Source organism: Perognathus longimembris, chromosome 14, assembly GCF_023159225.1.
Source record: "Perognathus longimembris pacificus isolate PPM17 chromosome 14, ASM2315922v1, whole genome shotgun sequence".
In the NCBI taxonomy this organism is placed as follows: Eukaryota; Metazoa; Chordata; class Mammalia; order Rodentia; family Heteromyidae; genus Perognathus; species Perognathus longimembris.
Window position 1 is genome coordinate 51,603,474 of NC_063174.1, and position 14,453 is coordinate 51,617,926.

General features: G+C 41.7%; 1 protein-coding gene across 1 annotated transcript in view; it reads right to left on the reverse strand.

Annotated features, from left to right (window-relative positions):
• Positions 1 to 14,453, reverse strand: part of Kcnk10 (potassium two pore domain channel subfamily K member 10) — a 125,622-nt gene that overhangs the window by 31,509 nt on the left and 79,660 nt on the right. Inside the window, exon 4 of the mRNA XM_048362107.1 lies at positions 11,679 to 11,839. Coding sequence (XP_048218064.1) covers positions 11,679 to 11,839 — 161 coding nt within the window. The remainder of the gene's footprint in view (positions 1 to 11,678; positions 11,840 to 14,453) is intronic.

Sequence of the window (14,453 nt, forward strand, 5' to 3'; positions counted from 1 at the left end):
CCTATTTCCTCCAACTAGGCCCAGTCTCTTAATAGCCAACCCAGCTACTAACTCGCTGGATTGATTAATCCAGTCCGAACACTACTTCACTGGGGACCAAGCCTTTTATACATGGGCCTCACATCCCCAGACAGATCCAAACCAGAACATGTAGCATGAAACTAAATAGCAAAGAGAGAGGGAGGAAGAGAGGGAGGGAAAGGAGGGAAGGGAAGAAAGGGGAAGAAAAGGGAAGGTACTAGGGAAGGAAAAGAAGGAGGGAAGGGAGAGGGGGGGAGGGGAGGCTGAGGGGAGGCAAGGGAGAGTGAAGGAGTAGAGAGAATGGAAGGACTTTTTGTATTGATAAATATCATTGAAGAAGCTAAGCATTCTGATTCTGTTAAATCAGGACCTTCCAGAGGAACTAAACTAGCCTATAAAAATCGGCAATAAAAGGGTGAACATGGGGAATTATCTACCTATTAAGATGATCTTATGAGATTAATAAAATGTGAGCGCTAATAAACTCTTGCACGTCATTCATAATTCAAATGTTCCTGTTAATTGGAGATACACATGAAAGATCTAAAGCACCACCGGATTTTTAGAGGAACCCACATACAATGATATAAAGCACTTTAATTAGTAAATCCTGTGGGAGTCTTGGAAGTGATCTTCTCTTCAATGGTTGAGACCTGGCAGATAATGAACTCCCATTTAGTTTCTAGATAGTTTCCTCTATTGATGCTTTTGGAAAAACTTCACAACTCTCCTTTGAGGATGGACTAACAGATATAAAGAGAAAATGAATAGATAAGACTTGTCCTCAAATTCCTTTTGGATAAGTGTCTTGGAGACTTGGATTTAGAGGCAAAGCCTGAAAATTGGAACATGGCACCCAAACAACTTGACAACAGGACATGTGACACAACATTTTAGAGCAAACAGTAAGGGACATTTGGACTACAATCCCCATGTGCTCTTGATGTATGATCATGGGCAAGTGACGTAACCTCTCTGGGCCTCAACTCCCTAGAAATAGAAGGGAGGATTAATATTATCTGGAAGGCTGTTGGGGGTGATATGGATTTCTGAATATAAAGAAGCATTTATTACAGGGCCTAGCATACAGGAAAATTGTCAATAAATATTAACTTCTGATTTTCTAGTAATTATATTTGTATACATAATGACTCTTTATTGTTGAAGCAAAGCATAGTCTAAATCCTTTCTCTTACATAAGTCCATCATCCTCCACTGCCCTGCTCCCCCCCCCACCATTGTATCTGTCTTCCCAGCATAACATTCAATTAGATTAAGCAACTGAACAATTATTGAAAACTGTTTCAGAGAAGGCCTAGAAAAGATGAAATGCCCACATGGTACGAACCTCCTCTTTCTAAATATGGAAATAATCCTGGGATCATCTTGGTATTCTTTTTAAAGGATCTGATTCAAAGCACAGAAAAAGAAAGATAATGTATTGAGAACAAGAAGGATACTAGCCAGCCAGGCACCAGTGGCTCACATCTCTAATCCTAGCTACTCAGGATGCTGAGATCTGAGGATTGCAGTTCAAAGCCAGCCTAGGCAGGAAAGTCTGTGAGACTCTTATCTCCAATTAACCAGGTAGAAGCTGGAAGTGGAGCTGTGGCTCAAGTGGTAGAGAGTTAGCCTTGAGCAAAAAAGCTTAAGGACAGTGCCCAGACCCTAAGTCCAAGCCCTACTACAGGCAAGTGTGTGTGTGCGCACACACACACACACAGACCAGGAAATTGGGGTGCAAAAAGAATAGGTAGCCTGCTCAAAGTCACACAGCTAGAACACACAGTATAAACCCTGCTCTTCCACACCTGTGATTCTTTGGCAAGAGACAAAAGCATGCATGCTAAACTGCCCTATGTGTCTTCCATGTACCCAACCTGTAAATATGTTCTGCTCATGGTAGGTAAAGTCCAGAATGTTGTCACTGAGACCAGACAGCCTAAAAATATCCCTGACAGACTTTATATAGGCTCTCCCTTATAGATAGTGCAACTAGTCTTTGGGTTCAATGGTTTTTGTGTGTGTATGCCTTTCCTGAGACTTGAACTCAGGGCCTGGGCACAGTCCCTGAACATTTTTGCTCAAGACTAGTGCTCTACCACTTGAGCCACGGTTCCACTTTGGCTTTCTGGTAGTTGATTGGCATCTCTCAGACTTTTCTGGCCAGACTGGCTATAAACTGTGATCCTCAGACCTCAGCCTCCTGAGTAGCTCATATTACAGGCGTGAGCCACTGGCACCTGGCTCATTAAGATAGGCTTTGATTGGCTATAACACCTCACAGCAGTTGATAAGGACTTTAGTACAAGAATGAAGATCCAGACCCAAGATTTAAAAATCACAGGGCACAACAGCCTTGTCACTTCCTGTGAGCAAGCGGACCATCACAGCTACTTTTTCCACCTCACCATCCACATGTGCCATTTTTCTCTCAGGAAAACAGAAGAAGCTCCAACAGCTGGTAAAGCAAAGGTTAGAGTTTTGAAGATTTCAGAAGCCTCCAGAAAACCCAAGAGACAATAAAATGCTTACCGGTTCTTGAAAGGGAGAAACATTTTAGAATATCACTAAAGCAAACCTTGAGTTTAGGTCTGAGTTAAATCCTCAATGGAAATTAAAGTCTTGGTGTTGATGTCCTCAAAACTCATGCCCTCATAACCACAGAGGCTGAGCATTGAGGCTGATGACCTTCAAAACAGGAGGCCAGATTTGAAGAGCAAGGCCAGCTGCCTCAGCAACCCAGGAAACATGGCTTTGAGTGTGCCTTTCTTTCAGCCCTGAGTGGGGGTGTACAAAGTAGAGCAATGGGGTAGAAGAGTATGGGTATCACTGCCTGGCAAATGCTCTTCTGGAGGTGGGCCATCAGTCAGTCAGTCAGCCATCAATCTGATAGAGGCCCCTCTGTTGTAACTCCATCTGGTATAGGTTGCATTAACAGGGTTAAACATGGAGCAAAGGGCCATCCATTTCCATGAATAAAGTAGACAAAGAAAGGGATGTTAGCTAATAATGAACTGGCTTTAGCAAGATGTGCTAGGAGCCTAAAGAAGGATCAGAGCGACCTGGGAAGAGAGCTCCTTGGTTGGGTGCTTCCCCAGTATGCACAAGGCCCTGGGTTTGACCCTCAGCACTTTAAGAAAAAGAAGTTATTGCTAAATGACTGTTGGGCATGGTGGTGCGCCCCTCAGGAGGCTGAGGCAGGTGGATCATGAGTTAGAGGCCACCTTGGGCTACATAGAAAAAAAAATCTAAAATGCAAAACAAAAGCCTAGAGCCTGTAATCCAAATCAATGAATGATAGAATACAGTGTCTTGAAGGTGGTTATAAAGACAGGACTAATTTCAACTTTCTCCCACTGTTCCAATCTGTCCCCGGAGATCACTGAACCTTTGATGAAGAGTCTGAGGAGCCATTAGACACTATCTTTACCTTGCAAGAAGAATAAAGAAAGAAGCATAAAGAGGCAACATCTGCAAATGTTCTCAGGGCAGGAGGACTTGGTTTGGAGTACTTTCTCTGTCACTTGTGGCCAGGGTCACCTTGGACAGATCCCAGAAGCAATTGAAATATTGTGATCTCAGGAATGAGGAAGACAATGATGCGTGGTTGAGAGGGTTACCACAGAGCTTACTCTGAGTAAAGCCCAAACCCCAGTAAACACTCTGGCCCACAGTAAACACTCCAAATGGATGAGCAACTTCCCTCTAGACTTTGATACTGAGGTACCAGAACACTCAGCCTGACCTCAACTTAGCAAGTGACAAATTCAAGTCTCCCAAGAAAATACCCTACATACGGAAGTTTAGGAGTAATTATGTACCGAAGTAGATATCACATTCTCCAAAGTCATCTGCGATCAATGTTTGTCAGAAAGAACAAGAAAGACACCATTAAAGCTATTGTTAAAAGGGTTGGACTATTAACCACTACCCAGGCAGTATGGTAGGTAGTTACACTTTAGTTTGATGGCCTTAGTGTTTATTTTAAAAGATAGGAGATGCATTTTAAAGGCCATTAAAATCTCCTGCAATGATCTCAAAGGCAATAGGAAACAACACCAAGGGGACACTGTCCAGTTACTGAAAATAAACTGGGAGAGAGGAAGAGTCATACATTCAGTTAGTCCCTGTTGGATCAGCTAAGCAAATGTTGAGACATTGGCTTGCTGAAGAAATCTATGGAACAATGTATCTTGACATCAACTCATCAAAGCCAAGCCTCTAGGCATTGACCATTCTTGGTGAAAAAAAGATCTCATCCTCCAGCATATGTGTCTCCCAAGTCCTCTTTAAGGACTCGCTGTGACAGAAGAGCTCTGAGTAGAAATGGTTGCTGGCATGAAGAAATGGGCAAGACCGTGCACTGAGAACTAGAGCTGGAGAACTAGTGGGAGCTTTGGACAGGAGGCCAGGATGTAGACCTCAGGATCCAGGCCACAATTGATCTCTTCCATTCCAGTTCACCCATGGTCCATGACTGGAGACATTCTGAACTGTCGTAATTGGGATCAGTGATAGTTCCATTGGCATCCACTGAGGAAAAGCTAGGACACTGCAGTAGAGAAGACAACTTCCAGGACAGAGAATTATCCAGACCCAACTATCAGCTAGACTGAGACTGAGAAATTCTGCATTAGAAGAAGGGAGAATAGAAAGAACCTTCTAGGGTAAAATTGTGCCCTCGGCAACTATTAAAAACTACTGTAGAGTCTAGTCTGTAGATGTTATTTATGCAGATCACTCCAAAGACCTGTTATTAAAACTAGATAATGTCCCTAAACTAATTTGGAAGAGATCTAATTGATCAAGCTTTAAAAGTATTGAATTTTTATTCTTTCTGTTCTTTTTTTTTTCTTCTTTTTAGAACCATGAGTTCCCACTCCTTCTAGCTCGCTGGGGAATGTAAGAAAGCAACTGTCTACGTTAAAACTAGTGTCTTCTCTTGGATAAAAATAAACTCACATTATCCATGTAATGTTAATCCTAGTTGTTTCCTATGAATGTATAACATGCTAAGTGTTCTTAGAGCTGTGTTATAGAGACAGACAAATAGAGACATGCACACATACCTGCACACGCACACACATCAGCATATATGCACACATGAACATGTAGGGACTCTCACCAAGTTATAAACTGAAGGTCACCCATATTGCGCTTTTTCTATGCTACTGAGCCGCAACTCTTTCTTAAAATAAAAACTCAGTCCACCCTCATACCCTCCTCCCCAGCCTATTTATGGGCAGTGCTGGCTTGCAGAACTAATATCTAATGGACATCCTCACTGCTAATAGAACTTAGAAGCTGTAGTTGAACCCACAGGGCTGAAAATAATACCAATTTCAAAAACAGTGGGTTTTTTTAACTGCTGTAAATAATAATTTGAAATCAACTCCTTTGCGGCTGTATGCAAGCTCAAAGATATCTGCCAAGTACGTTCTTCCAGTGTTCCCTTGACCCCTGCCAGGCATATGGCAGACGCCTCCCAGAGTCTCCCTTCCTCCACCTGTCCTCTACTACCATCCCAGTGATGAATAAACCCAGGAGCAGAGTATCATGAGATTCACCTTTACCCTGCTTTAAGCATTTGGCACCATCTAAAGTCCCCAAGTAATGGTGCACTAAGTCTAGGGTAATGTGTTATTTGTAAGCTACACCCACGTTCCCTTGGGTCCAAAAGCAAATAAACATTTCTATTATGTCCTTGGGGAGGGTGGGGGGAAGAGACGAAAGTAGAAAAAATACAGTGCTGTGGTTTTAAAGGAAATATCAGAAAACTTGCTCTTCAGCCTGATAAAAAAAGAAGCAGCTGCCTACTCACAGAGACCAAAGTCCAGCTCAGAGCAGGAAAGTGGGACCCGTTCCAGAATCTGGCCAGTTTTCCTACCGTAAACTATCAAATGACAATCGGTCTGGCCCAATACAACAGCCAGCCCACAGCGAGGGAGAGAGGGTCTGTTCTCTTGCAAAATCTGCTTTGGAATCTGGTGTCAGCACTGCTTCATTCCAAGTAATTATCCTTCTTTGCTAACTGTTCAGATTTTCCAGTGGAAAGCCGGGAAGAATTGGTTTTATCGTAATGAGCATGAGTTGCGAAAGGACTCAGACGCCTCCGTGTTGACCTCATGGTGGGGCTGAATACAGTATATCAGACAGCATTTCCTGCCCACCCGAAAGAAGTTAAGGCAGGATTGCTGGTTCAAATCCAGGCCTTGCTACCACCTTGCTATGTAGCTCCAGGCAAGTGGCTTAATAATATTCTCAGATGTCAACTGAGCCTTGGGCAGTGGGCACAACTTAGCAAGTGCAAGGTCTTGAGTTTAAGTTCCAATACTGTCCAAAGAAGAAAGTAAAGAGGCAAAAAAAAAAAAAGAGAAAGAGATATAGAAGGAAGAAGATGAAAAAGGAAGAAGAAGATAAGGGAAGGGAAGAGAGAACAAGAAGGAGGAGGATGATAAAGAGCAGAGAAAAGTGAAACATGTGTCTCACAATAATAGTGATTCCTAAAAGAGAAAGACATAGGCCTAAATCCCAGGGCACTTGTCATTCTAGAGCAGGGCCCAAGAGAGCACCCCAAGAAATATACACATGGTATTTCTACTAGTCATTCATTTCCCCATCTCCTCTTCTATGTGGAGCTCAAACAACACAGTCCAGGCCCCCCTTCACTGTTGGGTGGGACCAGATGTCTAGTTCAGGTCAATGGGCTCACTCTGGATTCCAAAACTCACACACACACACACACACACACACACACACACACACACACACACACACACACACACACACAATTTCCAACTTTTCCCACCATAGCAAATCCTAAAGCTTGGAGTCACCTGGGCCATGGAAGATCTAGCAGAGTGAAGTAAGCTAGGACTGTTTGCAGGAAGAGCATGAGCTAGCTTTCCTAACTGATTCAAAGATCCCAAAGGCCTCCCAACTCGTGACAAGAGGAAAATAATAGAGCTTTCCTATGCACGGTATGTACTGCTAGCTACTGATCCATATCTTAAGCAGCTGATCCATGACTTCTCTTTTCTGGAGTTCCAAATACTTCAGTAGGCATAGGCATCAGAACCACCTGGAGAGCTTTCTATACACAGATTTCTAGGTTACAAACCCTCCAAGAATACTTATGTCTAACACATTTCCAGGGAGTGCTGATGCAAATAGGCAAGGGACCACACTTTGAGAATCACTGGTCTACATCATCCCTATTGTCCTTTACTAGATAACTGCTTTTCTTGCCTCCCTGACAAGGGAAAATGGTCATGTGATCCAAATCTAATCAACAAAACAGAAAACAAAATCTGCCAGGTCTGTTCTAGGAAAGATTTCCTCTATAAAACAAGTCCCTGCCAACACAGTATTGAAGAAGCAAGTTGGAAAAGTGACATTATCTTATTTCAATTTTACTAAAAAGTTACACTAATAGAGTGTGGTATTTGTAAATAGGTGGATAAACAGAATAAAGAATCCTAAAATAAATTCATATAAGAATAGTCAACTTATCTTTACAAAAGAATAAAGCAATAAAATGAAGAAAAGGCAGTCTTTTCAGAAAATGGTACTGAACAACAGTACATATACTTTCTTTAATGGTGTAGCTACAGACCTTATACTTTCCCCAAAAGATAACTCAACATGGATCCCAGATGTAAAAAGTAAAATGCACAATTATGAAACTAGAAAACAGAAGAAAGTCTAGATGACATTGAGATTGGCAATGAACTTTTGGCTAAATACCCAAAGACACAATGCATGAATTACATAAGTTTGACTCTACTAAAATTAAATGTTTATGCACTGCATAAAAAGTACTCAAAATGGAAAGCTACATTCTCTGGTCAGCTCATCACTAAGAAGGTTGACAGTTCGATCTCTGTTTGATGCCTCTAGTTCTCGATTGATTCTGAACTTCACAGGAGAAGAAAGCTTTCTTACTCACTCTATATTTTTAAAAAGCCAGCAGCCAGGCCTTTTATAATTCTGTAGCCAAAAGCATTGATAAGGAATATGGTGCTTCTCAGCAATTCAAAATAAGGCTCAGACCTTAGATATGTCTAAATGGTCTGAAACCAGAAACATTCAAATATAGACACCTACCTACGGGATGACTTCATATGTTTGTTTGCTTGCTTTTTACTCCATTAAAAAAAAAAGTGTCCTATTCCCAAGAGCTGAGAGAAAAACCTAACATATGAAGGTTTAAAAAAAAAAAGCTTACTAATCATCATGAAGATCTTTTTATAAAATACTTGAATTTTCCCCCATGAGAACCCCCAAGCTTTGTTGATTTATATAATTTTCATTCCGAAATAATCACCTAGGAATAGTTGGCCTTTTCAATGTACTTTAAACGAATGGCTGAGAGCTTTAAAGGGTTTCCCCCCCCCCCCTTTGTAAACTTCATCTGCAGCCAGCAAACTGCTGCAGGATCCATGGTGTGTGTGTGTTTGTATCTTTGAAGGATCCTCGTATTCTCCTGGAATTCCATCTCCCCTGCCCACATTCAGCAAGTGCATCTATTATGTACTGCCAATTCAATGGTACATGTCTGTCTCGCCTTTCTGAATAACTCCCGAGTCTTTTCTTCTTTGTTATTTTTCCTCTTGATATCCTAGGGACTGAACCTAGTGGCCTAGCAGGCACTCTGACACTTGAGCGATGGCCCCAGGCCAGCTTCCAGTCTTTGATGGCTCTACAAGGATTTAGTGGGCCTTCCTTCTAAAAATGGAAAGTGAAATTTTTTAAGGCTGTGCCCTGGAGTCTATTGAATAGCCCCTTTACACAGCTTTAAGAAGGAAAATGGCATACAGGACTTGTCATCTAAAACACTTGGAAGGGAGAGAATAAGTTCTAACTTGATAGCAGATGCAGTAAAGTGATTGCAAACTCTTCCCTCATTTTTTGTCTGATTGCCAAGAGGGATTTGAAAAGCATGCAGTGCAACCCTTTCTTCTACAACTAAGGAAATAGAGCTAGAGAAACTCCATCAAAAGTAGCATGCCAGATCGGTCATTTCTCCTTATGCATGCTCATGTGCTTTCAAGTGTTTAATCCACCAGATTTCATTTTTCTCTAGCAAGGAAATGAATGGTGCTTTCTCACAGGGGCATACAGAGGCAACGTGGAGACACAGAAGAGTCTGGGAGACCTAAACAGCAGAGAAGCTGAGCACTGTGGTTTCCATGGTAACCACACTGAGAAGCCAGGTGCAAGCTCCAAAGAGGCCCCCTAGCTCCAATACCCAGGGGGCAAAGGTTGTGAGATATTCCAGAGAAATTTCCACGTGGAGCTACTCAGATAAAACCTGAGTGAGCAGCTAGCCTGCCAATGAAGTTCTTCTCTCAGGATTAACACACAACAGCTCGGAACTCTATGTGTGTGGCCCTGTGCCAAGCTCTTTCCCATACATTATTTCATTTAATTACCAAAATGCTATGAAATAGATCCACACATTACATTCTCTTGGGCTAATGAGCAAATTAACACAGATTACCCAGACACATCTGTCTAAACAAACTCTGAAACTGCTCACCTAGGGAACTCTCAGGCATCCTTCTAAAGAGAAGGATAAGCCAGGAGCTGAGGGGCAGCCCTAAGTAAAGTCTGAAAGTTCTTACATCAAAGGGGGAGCAAAAAAAGACTGCTGGTGAGCTCACCCCTCATCTATATTTGCCCACTGTCGCTAGGTTCTGAGAATGTTCTCAAAATGTTATTTTTAAAAACTAAGTCACCTGGGAAGAATGATGGGAGGAGTAACTGATCAAGATGGCTCATACTCATAATCTGACTTGTTGAACTGAAACCTTTCTGTACAGATACTTAAATCTTTAAAAAAAAAAAAAAAAGATGCATTGTAGCACTGGGAATATGGCCTAGTGGCAAGAGCGCTTGCCTCGTATACATGAAGCCCTGAGTTCGATTCTTCAGCACCACATATATAGAAAAAAAGCCAGAAGCGGTGCTGTGGCTCAAGTGGCAGAGTGCTGGCCTTGAGCAAAAAGAAGCCAGGGGGGGCTGGGGATATAGCCTAGTGGCAAGAGTGCCTGCCTCGGAAACACGAGGCCCTAGGTTCGATTCCCCAGCACCACATATACAGAAAACGGCCAGAAGCGGCGCTGTGGCTCAAGTGGCGGAGTGCTAGCCTTGAGCGGGAAGAAGCCAGGGACAGTGCTCAGGCCCTGAGTCCAAGGCCCAGGACTGGCCAAAAAAAAAAAAAAAAAAAAGAAGCCAGGGACAGTGCTCAGGCCCTGAGTTCAAGCCCCAGGACTGGCAAAAAAAAAAAAAAAAAAAAAAACAGATGCATTGTACTCATAAACTGACATACTGAATTGAAATGGTTTGTACAAATACTTAATGATAATAAAAATGAAAAAAACAAATAAAATTATTGCATCCACATTGATAAAACATTAAGCCACCATCAGAAATAATGTTCTTTCTTATCCTGGAACACTTGAGAATTAAGACACAACTGGCTAAAGAGCAAAACTAAACTTAGGCCTAAGCTAGATGACAGTTCTATTGAATTAAATGAATAGATGTGATTTCAAGGGCTTTAAAACCTTACTCTATAATCACAGCCACCCACATTCCTGTCACCAATGCTAGGCATATTATCATCCTCAGGAAATCTATTCCTTGAATTGAGATTTGTGTCTCTTGTTTACATACTTCCCAGAGGAAAACACTCACTGAGCCAGTAACCAACCTCAGTTACTCCCTTAGCCTGAGTCATGTATTAGTGTGCTGGGTATTCCGGCGGGATCCCTCAGCAGTAGGAGGCTGAGCGGGAAGGAGGCATGCCCAGAGCAGAACTCAGGGAGGACCAGCTTTTGCAAGAAGCCAGGATCAGCCTGGAAACACTGTGGCTAAAAATAAAAGGGAGGCAAGGAGTTCCAATAACAAAATAAGTGCATTTACATTGTTCTGTTTCCTTGCCAAACCACTAAGGAAACCATTTTCCATCTTTAAGGAGAAGCTGAGTGCTGTAATTTGAATGTCTCCTAGGAGATTCAGATGTTAAAACTTCATGCCCAGTGAGATAGCATTAAGAGGTGTGGGCCTTTAAAATACAATTCAGTCATAAGGACTCCTCATTCTTGAATGGATGAAGGCTCCTATAAAGAGAGACTTCATCTAGCGTTAAGTCCCTTTTCTCTTCTATCCCCCCGACCATATGAGGACATAGCATTCTTTCCTTCAAAAAAAAAAAAAAAGCCCATGTAAAATAGGACAACAGGACCCTCACCAGACAATTCACACCTTCATCTCTTACTCTCAGCAGCCAAACTTAGAGAAGTAAATTTCTGTTCTTCACCAATCACCGTGTCTCAGGTATTTTGTGATAGCAGTATAAACAGACCAAAACATAGTGTGTATCTCAGTATGTTCATTCTTAGCCATCTTGTACTGTATTTCCACAAATACCATTGTAAAGTAGGAAGTAATTCAAGAGAAGGGAATCTGGGCATTTAGTAACACTGTCTTCTACTGTCCCAAACAGAAAACACAGTCATAACATAAAACTATTTTATTAAAAACTATTTTATTAAAAGAGCATGGTGCCCTGATAAGGCCTTGTGAACCCTGCTAGGCCAACGTCAACAGGAGCACAGTGGTTAAAGGTGAAGAGAAGCAGTACTCACTCGAAAGACTTTCTCCACTCTGGCAATGCTTTTCCCAAAGATGGTTCCAAGTTGGTCTCCAATTCCAGCCAATAAGAAACCAAAGAGTGGAATCCCAAAGATGGCATATAAAATACAAAAGATTTTGCCTCCTTCAGTGCTTGGAGCAATATTCCCATACCCTGGTGAGAAATAGCAGAAAGAAAGGAGGAAAGTGGTGAGGGGGGGAAAGAGAAGGTGAAATACTGACCAAAGAATTCACAGACTTTTTTCAAAAGATCTGTACATTCCTCACTTTGAGTATTTGGCAGTAGAACTTCATTGTCCCATTGCTTCTCTTCAAGCCCTCTTTGTAAATATTTCCTAGGCCTTAATAGATCTTTTTTTTTTAATTTATGAAGGAAATGATACTATCCTCTTCAGAAACACCAAGTATCCTGGACATGATTATTTATGAGAACCTGAACATATGGAAGGAGTTCACCAATTGCTCTTTTAAATTAGACAAGCGCTCCTTCTTTACAGTCCTATCCATGAGCATCCTCTTCACCTTGACAGACTACAATGATCTTAAACAACTGCATTTCTAAAGTATGGGCACTTCACATTAAAGAGGAAATGTGGCCTGTACAAAGTCAGAAGGGACCCATGATTGGTTTCATCCTACTCTGGCAAGCCTGGTAATAGTGAAGAATGGAGGAGCAATGACTCCGGGACTCTCTCTCCCATGGACAATGAAGTCCAACTGTGCCTGGCTCTTTCTTTCTCCTAACAAAAACTCTACCTTGTCTCTTAGTCTTGCTACTCCAGCCACCACATCTTGTACCAAGAGCAAACAATGCTAAGCAAAAGTTTGTTGATGAAAAGGACATTTAAATGTAAAAGAATCCTATTAACATGAATTTCAAATAACTCTTTGAAAATACCAACATCTACATTCTTAAGAATTTTGCAAACTGGGCACCAATGGCTCATGCCTATAATCCTAGCTACTCAGGAGACTGAGATCTGAAGATCATAGTTCAAAGCCAGCCCAGGCAGGAAAGCCCATAAGATTCTTATCTCCCCAGAAGTGTAACTGTGACTCAAATGGTAGTATTAGCCTTGATTAAAAAAACAAACAAACAAACAAACCCACCTTAGGGTCAGAACCTAGGCCCTGAGTTTAAGCCTCAGAACTGGCAAAAAATTTGCAATGCAGGGCTGAGGATTTGTCTCAAGCTTGCCTAGCACTTGTGAGGCTCTGGGCCCCATCTCCTGTACCTCAAAAAAGTGCAATTTTGTAAGCAATGAATGTATAATGAATATTGGGTACACTCTATTAGATGGAACTAGAAGAAAAAAGGTTTGGAAGATATGAGCCTCCATTAATATTCATTTCTACAACAATTAGCATTGTGCTCTTATGTTACTCAGTGTCTGCTGTAGATAGTTGCCTAACCATTGTCTCAAATTTGGGTAGCTCTTGTGAGGCCTGTATTTGAATCCATGCAGTGTGTGAGTTATTGGCCCATAGTTATGGGCACATTGAGAATGCAGTAGAGTAAGGAATGTGGATGGCCGCTCCATCATTTATCCACCTACAAACCTGGACAAGTCACTGGTGATTTCTGCCTTTGGGAATGAGTCACTTGGCTATTTTCTGTCTCAATGTTCTGTTCAGAATCATTCAACCCTCTTATCACAAATTATTTAAATTACAGTTTCCAATCCATAAATGAGTGCTTAAGGCAAGACTCCCTCATTTTAAATTACTTTTACTCACCATCATTTTGATTTAAACCAGTAAAAACACTAGGGGAACTTTTCTCAAGCACTTTCAGGAACTTGGAAAGAATCATTTTTCCAAGCATTCTCCTTCAGAATAATCGGATTTACATTAGCTTCACACTATTGCAAAGGAAACAAACATCTGTCTGCAGCTTCTCTTTTCACACACTTATGGGGTGACCCTTGGGAGCATTCTAGTTTTGTGAAGGCATGAGGACTCTAACGGTATCACAATTGCTTGATTTCAGGGAATAGAGATTTTCTTTTCGTGTGAGTATCTCTGAAAGGAACAGACACAGGAAAACTGAAGCTTTGAACCTGTTGAATGGGCATCTTGTTGATCCTGACAAGGGCTATATCTTTCTTCCAGCTCTCACAGGCAGCTGATTTGAACATCTTAGATACAGTACTTAGATACAGGGCCAGTGTCACCCAAGGAGGCCCAGGGAGGAGCCTGGAGCTGGAGGCTCCGGGTCCAGTTCTATCTACCTCCTACAGCCTCTCCAAGGCCTTTTGCTAGAGGAATTCAAGGAAAATGTGAAATACAAACCAGTGAACTAGCCCGGCACCAGTGGCTCACACCTATAATCTTATCTATTCAGGAGGCTGAGATCTGAGGACTACAGTTCAAAGCCAGCCCAGGCAGGAAAGGCCATGAGACGCTTATCTCCAATTAACCACTAGAAAAATGGAAGGGATGCTGTGGCTCAAAGTATTGGAGGGCTAGCCTTGAGCAAAAAAGTTCAGGGACAGCACATGGGTCCTGAGTTCAAGCCCTACAAAAGACAAAAAAAAAAAACCCTAACTAATAAACTATCATACCAATACAAATTATTATTATTACTAAAGTATACCAATGCAAAATTATTATTATTATAATTATTAGGTGAAGTTTCATAGACTAGAATGCTAAAATAAAAAATTTATCTGAAGTACACTGCAGCTCAAGTGTAGAGCGCTAACCTTGAGCTGAAGAGCTCAGGAACAGAGGCCAGGACAAGATGTCAAGAGTTCACAAGCAACTAA